The 14,926-nt window shown below is 39.4% G+C and overlaps 2 protein-coding genes across 2 annotated transcripts; both read left to right on the top strand.

Moving 5' to 3' along the window:
* Nucleotides 1-863: 863 nt before the first annotated feature.
* Nucleotides 864-7,690, top strand: LOC146389507 (H-2 class II histocompatibility antigen, E-S beta chain-like). The gene is made up of 8 exons (XM_084911400.1): nucleotides 864-958; nucleotides 4,216-4,488; nucleotides 4,766-4,979; nucleotides 5,559-5,626; nucleotides 5,705-5,812; nucleotides 6,116-6,262; nucleotides 6,689-6,794; nucleotides 6,991-7,690. The coding sequence occupies exons 1-8, from the start codon at nucleotides 904-906 to the stop codon at nucleotides 7,010-7,012; spliced, it is 993 nt and encodes a 330-aa protein (XP_084767526.1). The 5' UTR covers nucleotides 864-903; the 3' UTR covers nucleotides 7,013-7,690.
* Nucleotides 7,691-8,326: 636 nt separating this feature from the next.
* LOC146389506 (RLA class II histocompatibility antigen, DP alpha-1 chain-like) lies at nucleotides 8,327-10,711 on the top strand. Its single transcript, XM_084914681.1, is given in 3 exon segments — nucleotides 8,327-8,384; nucleotides 8,690-8,998; nucleotides 10,595-10,711. Coding segments are annotated over 3 exon segments (483 nt in total). The 3' UTR covers nucleotide 10,711.
* Nucleotides 10,712-14,926: the final 4,215 nt, after the last annotated feature.

Below are 14,926 nucleotides of genomic sequence, written 5' to 3'. Positions count from 1 at the left end.
ACTCAGCATCATTACATCAAATATAAATGTCTGCTGCCCTTCATGTAGCATCACACTGACCATGAACACCACAGCTGCTCTGTACCAGTCCAACATAGCTGATCACTGTCAACTTTACCAAATCACAGCAATTAAACCAACTATCTGATTAAAACTCTCAGTAATCACAATAATTTGAAATAGTTTCACACATTTAGGAGTTTCTATTTATAACTAACAACATCTATCTATTCTCTTCAGCTTATCCAATTAGCATCGCAGAGTAGCTAGAGCCTATTTAAAGGCAGGGCACATCCTGAACTGTCAAAACAATATAACAAAATATTGTTTTTGGTTTTTTGCACAATTTAATAAAAACCTAATGTAGGAATGTTTAGCTTATTTTAGAGTTTAGGAATGTGTTAGATAGGATATAGAATTGTGAGACACTGACACTGCCCTGGATATACACATACACACAGGTACGCGCATACACTCAGTCACTCACGCGCACACACAGGCACTCACGTGCTCGTGCATACACACAGAGTTTGCAGCACACCGTGGGGGGGGGGGGGGGTTTATGATGGGGTCGCTTCTATAAAGCTGGCTGTAACTAACAAAGGGGTGAAGATTTTGCAGAGGGACATCGGCCTCGTCTTCCCTTCTAGAAGTGCATGCTTAAATGAAGATGAATAAAGATGAATAAAGGTTTTGTGAAATAACTACTGAGTTCCGGTGCCGTCTCTGGAAGTTTCGACAAATAAAAGAACCGGGGTAAAACTGATTTCGCAACAATAATAAAATATTTGAGCAATTTCTTCCTGGTAACAACTGATGCTGTGGTCACGTGACCCTGCACTCTGATTTTTACAGCAGCTCTCAGTCAGACTGTGTCAGAGTTTGCCAGGAGAACTCAGGAACATGGCTTCAAAGTTTTTATGCTTCACGCTCCTCTTCATCAACATCTGCACAGCAGGTAAGATCAATACACTAATCAAACACATGATCAGTTACAGTTACAGAGTGTTCACTGATTAAAGGAAAGTGAAGGATGAGATGTGATGTTATTTTTATTGTGGTTGATGCACAGCAGCATTTTTGTTTGTAACCATCACCTGTGATGATCCTCGTTTGCCTCTCAGGGCTGAAGTTCACTGTTTCAGCTATCATTAAGCTTTGCAGCATCACAGCTGGATTAATGAATTCATCCATCAGTCTACTTATTAAACTGCTGAATAAAACAGCAGTTTAATAATTTCACAAAGATCATTTTGCTGCTTTATTTTACTTTGCTCATATTAAATCAATTATAAAAGTAACCGTTAGACTCAGTCATGCATGCCATGTATTTAACATTTAAGCCTTTATTTATCTCACTGAGATTAAAATCTCATTTGTAAGAGAGGCCTGGCATTATGGTGGCAAAAGTAAAAACATATACAACACATAAAAACAATTTAAAACAAATACAATATTCTATACAAACAGGTGAAACTTTAACAATAGCAGATCATTAAGAGTGACAATTGAAACCAGTCACACTGACTAAAAGAGTTATTCTCTTGTTCTTTTAAAACTGACTTAAACTCCTGCAGGGTAACCATTTCTCACAATTTCAGCTCCTTCTGCAGATTATTCCAGGAAACAAGGGCATCCTACAATTAGGAAAAAGGCCTTTTTCCCTAATTCTGCTCTTATTCTCAGGACAATTAATTGTATGATTTTCGAGAACAAAGGCTGTATTGGTTGTGGTTTTTACCCATATACACACGCACAGATAAGAGGGAACCAGCCCAAGGAGAGATTTATAGATAAAAAAACAACCAGTGTGAAAGTCTGCAGATATACAGAAGTGGACATTTATCAGCAGCATACAGAGAAAAGTGATGTAGTCAAGTTCCACAACCATTAATGAAATGTCAAACACAATTGTAAACAGTCTCCAACCTCTTCAAGTACTAAGCAGGTGCATTTGTAAAAGCAGAATGCAATAAAGGGAAAAAAGTTACAGAAATCAAGTTTTTCCTCACTTATAGAAAGAAAGAAAAAAGAATGCCCAAAAAAGAAACAAGCCTTTGAACGTGAGTTTAAATGGCAAATTCTGATCTATAATGATACTTAGATACTTATTAGATGTAACCATTTTAATTTCAGTCCCTTGAATGGTTTTAATCTTATGAAACATAGCTAACAGTCTTTGCACTTTGAGAACAACATGAGCTTGTATTTGTCTGCATTTAACTCCAACTTACACCATAAAAAATGCTCGGTTAAAAATGACCAAATCTGTAACCTCACACTGGGTCAAATGTGGAGCTTCATTTCCTCAGCCTCATTTCAAATAATAACTTCAAAAGATAATATCAAGCATTTTTAAGTAGAAATAACTTTCTTCATCCCAAGCTAGCTGGTGTTATCTGTTAAAATACCTTTAATGAGTAGGTAAAGTTCTAAAATAAACCAATAAATTGCATTATCAAAAATAACCCTATGATTTTCAAACTGTTATAATTCACTTTTTACTTACCATATTTTATTTCATAGCAGTGGAGAAGTCCAGTGATATGTGATCAAGTCACAGTCTAGTTGAAAATGGCAGTTTGTGAAGACTTCTGAGACTTATCTTCAACCCCAACAATTGGGTAAAATGTTGACCCAATATTTTATCAAAGCTGCCGAACCTATGACCCAACAGAATTAGTCAAGCTGTGGAGGGAATTGAAGAACCCAGCACATCACCAACCCAACTCCTGAGTCATGACTTTTGAACCAACATTTGGTCACAATAACCCAACTTATGAACCTACGGCTTTTACCCAGAAGTGGAGTTATGAAAATAACCCAGCATTTTTTAGGGTGTACGGAGAGAAAAATGGGAGTGAACAACATCAAAGGCAGCTTAAGGAAATTAAAGAGTTTCTATTAATGAAGCATCTAAACAATAGATAATTGTGATATCTGCATAAAGATGGAATACAGCATTTGATAAATTTTCAAAAAGGTTATTTTTGTAGAGAAAAAAAAAGCAATGGTCCTAATATGGAACACTGAGTACATGTAGTTTATACAATGAGAGGAGAAGTAAAAATAAAGACAAGGCACTAGAACAAATGACTCATGAAATAAAGTGAGAAGTGGTTAACATCTCTTCTTCTTAACTGTACTTACACAAACAGTGAGACTACACAGTTCTCTGTTTTTTAACTGTACATCTGATTTTTAACTGTACATCTGATTTTTAACTGTACATCCTACATGAATGAAGGTAAATGTCAGTTTATATGCAGAAGATCTGTGTCCTTATTCTACCTATTCCTATTCAGGGTCTCACTACAAAAACTATTTAATATCCAGTCACACAGAGACTTTTCTGCAACATTGCATTTACACATTAGACCATCACGCGTTACTAACTAACCAAAATACATTGTTTTGAAATGTTGCTGCAACACACAGGTATGTATTAAAGACATAAACACGTGGATGTGTTGTCCTTTATTCAGACAAACTGAGGTCGTCATATTTGGACCTCACAAAAACTTCGGAAACATGGTGTCTAACGAAATACTGGACAGGATTTTTCTCCAGTAACACTTCGGGGACTCTTGACATTTTTAACCAGGATATATCCTTCAATGCACACATTAATATTTATGTAACCCATACTGGTTTCTCCAAATTTAAAATGCTTCTCCTTACATACCTATTTGAATAATCAGGCCCACTATTGAGAATATTCTTAGCACTTTCCTTTTTGCTAAAGTATATAGTAGGGCTGGACACTAGTGACCCTGAATCCTCCCTTAGTTATACTGCAATAGAACTTAGGCTACTGGGGGATTCCTATTTCTTTCACTTGTGCATTAAATTATGTCTCCTATCTCCTGTAGTTTGTGTTTTGTCTCATCTGTCTTGGTTCTCCTTTTTTGTTCTTCTTTACCATAACCAGCCATGGCAGTGCTTCTTCCTGATCCTGGTTCTGTTGGTTGTTTCTCTCTCTTCCACTGTTCCCAACTTTGCACATCTTAAGATTGCTGGGGTTACCTCTCTAATATTATAGGATCTTGGTGTTTTTGTGAATCATTTTTATGTATATGAAATTGAATTGATATTCTGTTGGTAAGCTTAATGATCTAACTAAGGTGAAGATATGATGATATCATTTCAACAACCTGCTCTTAAAGGTTTCCCAGACTACTACACGAGAGTGATTCTCTAATCTTTGTGTTTCAGATGGATATGAGTGTTACTCTTCAACTCGCTGCCTGTTTAACTCCACTGAGCTGCAGGACATCGAGTTCATCAGATCTTACTATTACAACAAGATAGAGTTTGTCAGGTTCAGCAGCGATGTGGGGAAGTTTGTTGGATACACTGAGTTTGGTATAAAGGAGGCAGAATACTGGAACAAAGATCAGGCAATACTCGCTCAAATGAGAGCTCAGAAGGAGACGTACTGCCAACACAACACTGACCTCTGGTATGCAAATGTTCTTTCTAAATCAGGTGAGTCTGTATTTCTGTGACATCATCAGATTGTCATATAAACCTCATCACACGAAGCCATCATTGACAACACAACTCCTGACTGAACTCTCTGCACATAGTTTAAAGTTAACACTGCTGAAGGTTTAATCTGATACATTCAGTTAAAACTACATAATCTCTGTAGTTCTGTAGCCATTTCAGGCTTGTTATATTTATAAAGTCACTTCAGCTTTATTGTCTTGCAGTTTTAACTTTGAATGAAGTAAAAACATTCCTCCTCTTCCTGATGTTCCAGTGAAACCATCAGTCAGACTTCACTCCACGATGGCTCCTGGTTGTCACCATCCTGCCATGTTGGTTTGCAGCGTCTATGACTTCTACCCCAAACAGATCAAAGTGAGCTGGTTGAGAAATGGACAGGAAATAACCTCTGACATCACTTCCACTGAAGAGTTTGCAAATGGTGATTGGCTCTACCAGGTCCACTCCCACTTGGAGTACATGCCCAGGTGAGTCCAGGTCAAACCTGGGACCAGGACTCTTTTTTTGCCTGGACAGTCTGACCACGTGTGCCCTCTCCAGGATAATTCCACTGTCTGCACCAAACTCCTTCAATGGTGATGTTTGAAGGGTCTGATCCTTCAGCTCAGGCTGTTAACTCTGATCTTTGTCCAGGTTTTCTTCTGTGGCTCCAGCTCACTGACTTTAGTTTGAATAACCATAACATCCCATATTCACAGCTCAGCCTGTGAAAGCTGTTCCCTCTTCTTCTTCCTCATTCCTGCTAAAACTGAACCCATCCGAGGTTCCAGTTTCTGCAGAGCCGAGTGTTTCAGCAGGAACTGTCTGAAAATTGAGATCGAAAACAGGAAGTCCCCAAGATTGTGTTTAATATTGTTGAAAGTTTAAAACAGGACGATTGCTGATTCAGTTATGTGAACATTTCCATAATTTCTCTTTTCCACACCTTTGTGAGTCATGTCCATCATATAAAATGTGTTGCAGGTGATCAGGTAACCATCAGCTGATCACACAAATCAGATAAATCAGATAAATATCAGTGATGTTGGTTTGTGTTTGTGTTGAAGGTCTGGAGAGAAGATCTCCTGTGTGGTGGAGCACGCCAGCCTGGAGAAACCACTGATTATTAACTGGGGTAAATATCTGTATCGACACACCTGTACACTGCCTGTGTGTCCGTTCACCTGTGTGACTCTCACCTGTGTGTCTTCAGTTCCGCCCATGCCTGAAACAGAGAGACTGATCATCGTTGGAGCCATAGGACTGATCCTGGGTCTGATCTTGTTTCTGGCTGGAGTCATCTACAGGAGGAAGAGTGGAGGTCAGATCAGCACCCACTGAAACACCAGTTTAAACCAGACTAAAACCAGTTTATCCCAGGCGAAAACCAGGTTAGATCAGACTAAAATTAATTAACACCAGATTAAAGTTGCAGCAAAGAGAAGCTTTGATTCCAGAAGCTGATGGACCTTCTGAACGGCTTCAGTTTGTCCAGGGTCAGGATAACTTGGATCAGTTGGATCGTTGGGTTTAAGTTTTATGCAAAAAAACATTAGAACTGTGACGTGTCAGTTCAGCCTGAGCCATCACCTTTGACCTTTGACCCTCGTTCTCTGTGTTGCAGATACATCTTTGGCTCACAGGTTCGGTGAGAAACAGGCAGAGGACTGGAACAAAGATGCTGCAGCTCTGAGCTTGTGGAGACCTCAGAAGGAGATGTTCTTCAAACCCGACTCTGAGCTCTGCTTCACAAATGTTCTGCCTAAGTCAGGTGACTCACTGTTTCTGTGACATCAGCTCATCACATGAAAGCTCAGGTCCTCACTGAGGGATCAGCTCCTGACTGAACACACTGCTGATGGTTTCATCTTTATGTAAAAGTCGTCTGGAGTTCTGCTCCTTTTACAGTAAAGCCGGATGTCTCACACACAGTCCACTGGAAAAAATGATTCATAATTCAACTTCATCAGTGAGACATTAAAACTGTGTGAGGGTACCTGGTGTTTCTAGATCTGAGTGAGATGTTTTCTCATGGAGAATAATGTGTTCGGGTGTACATGTGGAGGTTTTATAAAAGCACTTTAAGTGAAGACGTCTCAGCTTCTTCTTCATGTGTTCAGCTGCCAACAGCTGGCAGTTTATTATGTGTCAAAGTTTCCCTTCTGTGTTCAGACTGTTTTTATTTTTTATGTTCCAGTGATGCCATTGGCCAGGCTTCACTCCATGACGCCCCCTGGTGGTTGTCATCCTGCCTTGGCGCTCTGCAGAGTCTACGACTTCTTCCCCAAGCAGCTCAAAACCAGGTGTTGCTCCAGGCTGCTTTGATTTATCCTCATGATTTATTTGAATAGATCATAAAAGATTTGTAGTCTTTGTGCCGGCACATCTGCTGCTACACACCAGCAGACTGTGGGGACCAGTGTGGAGCTGTTGGTTAACGCAATACAGGTCCTGTTCTCATGATGAGCCGTCTCCTTGTTTTCTCTCTCTGTGCCCCAGGACTGATGCTGGTTCCCAGTAGTGGATCCTGATTGTGGACCTGGAGCTGGTCCTGCTTCTGTCTGACAGCTGAAAGCAAAAGCAGCAGCAGCTGGCAGCTCTGTGTTTGATCCAGACTGTTTGAGTCAGGCTGGAACTGGACTGTGATGGATCTGCTGGAGCCTCAGTGGTGGAGTCATCATGTAGTGTGCAGAGTGTTCTCAGAGTCTTTACAGCTGTCTGACAGGAAGAACTGCTCAGGCCCAACCAGGTGAGCTGCCTCCAGGATGGACCTGAGGTGGAGGACAGCGAGGTGTGTGCTGAGTCTCTGATTGCTTTGTTTGGCTGTAAGGCTGGAGGGGGCGGAGCTCTGTGGGTGTTTATCTGTGTGTGTGACTTTCCAGCATTATCAAACACACACACACACACACACACACACACAAACACGGGTGTAAAGATGAAACCACACTCTGAGAATCACACTGTCAGCTATTTGTTATATCTTTACTTCCTGATTCTTTTCTCAATAAATCAGTTTCCACAGTCATGTGATGTCTGTCTTGTTTCATATGTGGTAAATAGAGAGAGAGCAGTTTTCACTCTTCAGTGTGTCTTTGTGTTAACTGACAGGCTTTTTAGCTTAGATCATGTGACTCTTCTTCCAATGCAAATGATCCCTCTGAGTGGTGGTTTGTTGTTTAAATAAATGTGATTGGTTGAACTGGTGTTCTGTTTTTCCTGTAGTCTAAACAAGAGTCAGTGTCTGATCAGAACGACTCAACATTTAGTCAGTTCCTAACTCACCAAATACACACATGCACATTCAATGACAATGAGACACAGTTTAGGCTTCATTCAGCGGTGTTAGTAACAAGCCGCACATATAAAACGTCTTGCACAGCAGAAAATCGATATGACACTGAAACCATGTTGTGAATAAATCAGTGAACACACGATGTTTTCAGCTGATTTTTTTAGTTCCTCCAGTCACCCTTTGTTCATAGTGTTAATTGCAGCCGGAAATAAAGGCTTGCCTTCAGTTAAACATCCTCCTATCTATCTGTTTGTCTGCACACCTCTTGTGTCCACACGATCTGCCTCGCAGACCATGACACACATAAAGATGATCTGAGCAGACTTCTTCTGATCATAAACAGGCTGAGTTAGCAAATGCTGGGACTTTTATTGTCACTGAGTTCCAGGTTTGGACACATGAATAATTTATTTAATACCCAGAATATAGTAGCCAGCACAAATCTAACAGCATGCACCAGAGAAGCATTATAATAGGAGGACACATCTTATTGCCCCTGGTCTCATCTTCAAGCACGAAATGTGGTTGAATGCAATATCTTGAATGATTGTGAAGGTTCATCATCGCAACAACAGTTGCCTCAAGGTGCTTTATATTGTAAGTAAGTCAAATTTATTCATATAGCACTTTTCTCAGACATATGTCACAAAGTGCTTCACAAGAAAGCTAACAAAACACAATGCAGTCATATATACATCATAAAACCCTTGTCCAATTAAAAGCTTGTTGAAATAAAAATGTTTTTAGCTGCAATTTCTCAATGGTGCGACTAAAAACAAATCCTAGTGGGATCCTATTGGCATGATGCTAAGGTAAAGGTGTGTGTGTTCGAAGCTAAAGCTGGTCCACCAAAATAGTTGGCCAGGCAGTGTATATTCACTTAAATCAGTTGAGTGGTGTTGTGAGTAAACTGTACATGTTTGTGCACAGATCCTCCTTCCAGCCTGATCATCTACACAGTACTAAATGTGGAGCTTGGAGTCTAAAATACTCTGATCTGTCAAGTGACTGGTTTCTATCCGGCTTCCGTCAACATCACCTGGACCAAGAATGAGCAGAAGGTGACAGAAGGAACGAGCACCAGCGTTCCCTTCCCCAACAAAGATGGTTCCTTCAAACAGATGTCCAGGCTGGAGTTCATCCCAAAGCAGGGAGACGTCTACAGCTGCACTGTGGAACATGTGGCCGAATTACAACCAATGATCAAATTCTATGGTGAGAAGATTCAACTCAATTTGTTTTTGTCATTGCTAATGGAAGGACTCACGCGTAGACAGAGTTCTGGTAGGGAAAAAGGTGATAGTTTATTTACAAGTGAGTGGACCACAGTGGTGTATATATATACATATATATACACAGTGAGTTGGGAAGGGGTCCAGGGCTCCATGGGGAAAGAGGGAAGGTAATCCACACACACTCTCCTCTTCCTCCTCACACACAGGAATCACAGGGAAGGGCCTGTAACCTAATCTATACACAGAGAGCACAGGTTAATGTAACAGCCAAGTACACAGAGAGAGATTTCTAAGACAGAGCTGAGAGCACGAACACAGAAGGTTCAACATACCGGTGACGCACTGCTCCGTGCAGCAGCATTAAATAGTTAGAGAGAACCCCGGACAGATCAGCAACAGGTGGCGGTAAACACCACAGGTGCATGGGCCAAGAGCCAGAGCCCATAACGAGCTCCCCAGAGGCAGGCAGGAGAAAGGGAGAGAGAGCAAAACATAAACAAAACCTGTAGCCATCATGAGCCAACTGGAGAGGCACAGGCACCATGTTTTAGGGCGATCGTGGCTCAAGAGTTGGGAGTTCACCTTGTAATCGGAAGGTTGCCGGTTCGAGTCCCGGCTTGGACAGTCTCGGTCATTGTGTCCTTGGGCGAGACACTTCACCTGTTGCCTACTGGTGGTGGTCAGAGGGCCCGGTGGTACCAGTGTCCGGCAGCCTCGCCTCTGTCAGTGCGCCCCAGCTGCGGCTTTGGCTACAATGTAGCTGCCATCACCAGTGTGTGAATGGGTGGATCACTGAATGTGTAGAGTGCTATACAAATACAGGCCATTTACCATTTTTTTTTTTTTACATTGTACAGTTTCACAACAACAGTAATCTCAAGTTGCTTTATATTCTAAGGTAAAAAAAAAAATCAATAATATCAGAGAGAAAATTTTTATCAAAAAGTTTTAAGCCTGATCTTAATCTACTAGTACTACTATTTGATAGAATCTAATTTTAAATATTCTAGGAACAACAAGTAAACCTGCAGTGCGAGAACGAAGTGCTCTAATGGGGTGATATATATAATATATAATGTAATTAAGTGTTGTGGCAACAAATTAGACTTGAAGACTTAATCCTCTTTCTAAACTAAACTTAAATCTGTTACTACTTCAACCAAAAATAGCATGCATGAATAAAAACACATAACAACAGAAGCTGCAACTTCTCCAAGGTTCCTCACAGCGTTACTGGAGGTCAAGGTAATGCCATCCAGAGTAAGAATCTGGTTAGATACCATATTTCTAAGATTTTCAGGGCCGAGTACAATAACCTCAGTTTTATCTGAATTAAGAAGCAGAAAGTTAGCGGCCATCCAGGTCTTTATGTCTTTAACACATTCCTGTTGTCTCATCTGCTTTTATATAATTAATATTACGGAGTATCATCTGCATAGCAATGAAAATGATGCAGTGTTTTTTAATAATGTTGCCTGAAATAAAACATATATTTCTTGTCACTGAACCCTGTCGGGGTTCCATAACTGTTTCCAGATGTGAAGGTTCACATCACTCTCTGTGTTTCTGTCTGCAGCTGTGGAGAACACTGATCTCATTCTTGGACCTGCCATGTTTTGTGGAGTGGGTCTGACTGTCGGTGTCCTCGGTGTGGCAGCAGGAATCTTCTTACTCATGAGAGCAACCGAGTGACTCAGAATGGTTGGGGCTGATGTTTTAATAAATCTGAATAGGTTGTCTTCTGATTACACAGAAACTGAAGGTTTAACTCTGGTGCAGCCAGACAGGCTCTCCAGGGCAGAAACAATGTTCTTATTTTTCTCCTCCTTCTCCCTGAGGCTCTTCCACTTTAAGTTGGGTCCTTTTTATTCCTGTCCCTCTGTAAATACTTATATTTTATATATTTATATTTAATGTTTTTCTGTTTGAGAATTTTAATAATATTTCAAATAAATTTTTATAATGACTAATGTCTCAGTTCTACTACACAGCAAATGTTGGCACACGACTTGACACATGTAGAATTTATTTCATATTATACTAATGACAAAATATACTAATACAGTGGGATGCAAAGGTTTGGGCAACATTGTTAATAGTCATTATTTTCCTGTATAAATCGTTGGTTGTTACAATAAAAATGTCAGTTAAATGGAAATGAAATAAATATTTAGTGTATATCAATGTGTGTGTCTCCTAACATTTCTTAAGGACACATCATCACATGAAGAGCAGCTCTGTGGCTGAAGAGCAGACACACTACTGAAGTTGTTACTAGGCAAGTGTAGACAGAGGAGGATGGGAGCAGAGACGCAGCTGCTACAGATTAGTTTTTAAAAGTAATCATTAGACTGTTAGCCCACAGCTGGTCACATGATGACCAGCTAACACTAGAAACGTTAGGCTGTACGTTGACACACTGACACAAACCAGGGTCAGCAGGTGACTATAGAAAGGAAGGATCAAAGACTCACCCTCAACCCTCTCCTGTTTCTTCCTCCTTTATGACTGTAACTGCACCAAAAATTCAAAAAAGAACTTCATGGTGATTGAATTAAAGAAATAATTTTGAAAGATGCATCAACTCCCTGAATCATGAGCCATCATAAGAACCGAGCCAAGAAACAAAAACAAACATTGCAGATATTTTTATCATAACTCTGCTTTTACGTGGCCTATCAACACAATTTAAAAACTGGTTTAAAGTCCACACTTTTTCAGTCAATTGTTCCGTCTGTCCTGCTCACATCTCCAATGGTTGTGCACGTTGTCATTAACGTGGCTTCACTCCTCATCAGCCACGCCGCCCTGCTACACTGTTCCAAAAAATAGTAATGTCAAAGTATCTTACTGTATATTTGACAGTTTTAGTACTGTCTTTCTAGAATATCATGAAATTTACATAAGTAGATCTTACGTGTCAAAGGTAAGATAACATAACATCACTGTAAATATAGTAAAACACAATTTACTTGTTTTTTAAATATATTTTTGGACATATGCATATTTAGATTGTAAAAATACATTCAGGAAAGTATCATAATTTCACAAATATTTGTCTGTTATGTGAGAGAATGATCTGTTAAATCCAAATGTAATACTATAGAAAAATATATAAAATGATCAAAAATTAATGAGAATAATCAATAATTAAAGGAGTATTTGAATTATAATTTTGCTGAAAATTTCATGTCATCTAGGTCTGATTCAATAATTCAGAGGTAACAAGTGAAAATATAATTAATAGGAATAAAAACTAAAAAAAACATATAAAACATTGCACGGCGACGCTGTGCTAATTATATATTTTAAAAAATAAATGTAGAGGTAGGAATTGCAATTAATATGAATCTCAAAGTATTCACAACATTCCTGAACAGAAATAGGCCTCTGCACCTGGGGTGAGGGTGTGGCCATGAAAACAATGTGACATACCATTGGATGTTGGGACACATAATAACATGACGCTAAGCATCGGCCAATGAATGTGAACTAACAACCACAAGGTCGCGGGTATGGCAGCACTGTAGGAAAGAATCCTAATATAAAAGTATTTTACTGCATTTTACAGTTTTGTTCTGTTCTTCTAGAACATCATTAAAGTTACGTAAATAGACTGTGATTTCACATTTCAAATGTAAATTAACGTTAAATCACTGTAATGTAATAAAACATCATTTTCATGATTATTAAATGTATCTGTCTGTACATATGCATATTTAGATTGTTAAAATACATTCACAAATGTATCATGGTTTCACAAATATCTGTCCATTATTTGAAAGATCGAACTGTTGAATTCAAATGTAATGCTATGGAAAAGTATATAACATGATCCCTATAAGCTTGTGTTACATCACATAAGTATTATTATCATTGCTATTTAGGGCGATCGTGGCTCAAGAGTTGGCAGATCGCCTTGTGATCAGAAGGTTGCCGGTTCGAGCCCCGGCTTGGACACTCGGTATTGTGTCCGTGGTCAAGACTCTCCACCTACCGCCTCCTGGTGATGGCCAGAGGAGCTGATGGTGCGATACGGCAGCCTCGCCTCAGTCATTCTGTCCCAGGGCGTGCAATCCATTATTATTTAAACCAACTCTTAACTGTATATTTCTGTACATTTACGTATTATGATTCATATTGCCACATTCATTGACCTTGTTTATAGGTAATTTCATTGTTTGATCACGTTAAAATGTTCCTAATTTAATGTCTAAAAGCACTTGGAAAAGGCAGAATCCCATGTCAAATTAGCGCAACAAACTGTATTTTCATTACTGGAAATAACCGTATTTTTATGAGTGTCAGTTTTGGCCGGTGGTCATCGGTTCTGTCCAATAATATAACGCAAGACTGGAGTAAAATACATCCATGGAGTGGCACTTTATTAACGAAGGAGCATGATAACAGCACAAACACTAACTACAACTAAACAAAATGGCTTCCTTTTATACTCTACCTTTTCAGGTGAGCATCCGGAATAGCCCAAGTATGGGGGTTAACTAATCAAAATGAACACATAACCCTCCACACAAACAAACATACAATAACATTAAAGCACATCACAAACATATACATATTTCCAACACGCACTATAAACAAACCAATAACATAAGCTTCACCCATTTCTATCTAAATTAAAACCCTCTTTAACCACACTCCCTAACCTGGCACACTGGTCTGCTCCAAGAGCTCTTAAACAGGTGATTGAGCCATTTTCACTCTTTTGCTCCACATCCTGCAAGAAGCAACCAGGACAGGTGAGTACCTTTACAAGTTCTCATTTCACATATGTTTAGGTTATTGACAAATGATTAACTGCAAGCAGCTCTAACTTTGGCTCTTCTCTGACACAGGTAGGATGGCCAGTCCCCCTGTCTCTTCACCTTCACAAGCTGTCAATTTAATCGTATGTCAAAATAAACCTAATAAAAGACTCCATAAGAACTAATGTGTTTTCTTTATTACCCTATTTTAAATTCCCAATCCATCAATTAATCACTAACAATACCAACCAGGTAATGGAACCCCTGGTCTCCATTACAATGAGAAAGTTATTTTCTGTTATTTTACGGTAGTATTTTGGCGCCCCAGCTGCCGGAATATTACTGTTTTTTTAAGATGTTTTTTTAACAGTGTAGCTAAAACACCGGTGTCGGCACATAAGGACGCTGTCATAGCCTGGCAACGACGTTGATTAGCTGCGTATATACGAATGTGAATAGCGTGATTGGCTGGACTATGGGATAAGGTGGCATCGTTCTAATCCTATATGGGAGCAGCCAGTCACTTACTGACTAACACTGCAAAACACAATTGTTTAAGTTTTAATTTTAATTTCAATTCAGGTTAGAATTTTTTGTGCACAACACAGATTTCCTGTGCGCACAGACCGTGCCAGCAGTGCGCAATTGCACAGGTGCGAAGCTTAGAGGGAACATTCCTCACCCTCAACCTTTTCCTGTTTCTTCCTCCTTTATGAATCAACTGCACCTAAACTTCCAAAAAGGACGTCACAGTGTTTCAATTAAAGAAATAACTTTTAAAAATGCATGAATCAAGAGTGACACCATCTAAGAGTGTTGAGCCAAAATAGCTGAATCTGAGAAACGAGCTGGACCTCCTTCACTAGCTGCTGGAGAACACCTGAGATCAGCTTTCACTCAGGTCAAACAATGTAGTGCTCAACAAATCTACCAGTTAAAAAATAAATATAGTTCTAAAAAACCTAACCATGTAAATAAAATACACTTTACATAAAAAAACATTTACATAATCAGCTGATGTTAGATAAACGTGTGGTTTCAATAAATATTCTGCAGAATTAAAAAAACAACATAAAGATCAAGAACACGAAGTTGTCTGCAGTTATAAAACACTAGGGTGAACTAAAACTCCGTAACTGTGT

The sequence above is a fragment of the Perissodus microlepis genome, chromosome 3 (genome assembly GCF_051167445.1).
Source record: "Perissodus microlepis isolate ML-2025 ecotype Zambia chromosome 3, ASM5116744v1, whole genome shotgun sequence".
Taxonomy (NCBI): domain Eukaryota; kingdom Metazoa; phylum Chordata; class Actinopteri; order Cichliformes; family Cichlidae; genus Perissodus; species Perissodus microlepis.
The sequence above is the reverse complement of the archived record's forward strand: the minus strand, read 5'-3'. Positions and strand labels throughout refer to the sequence as shown.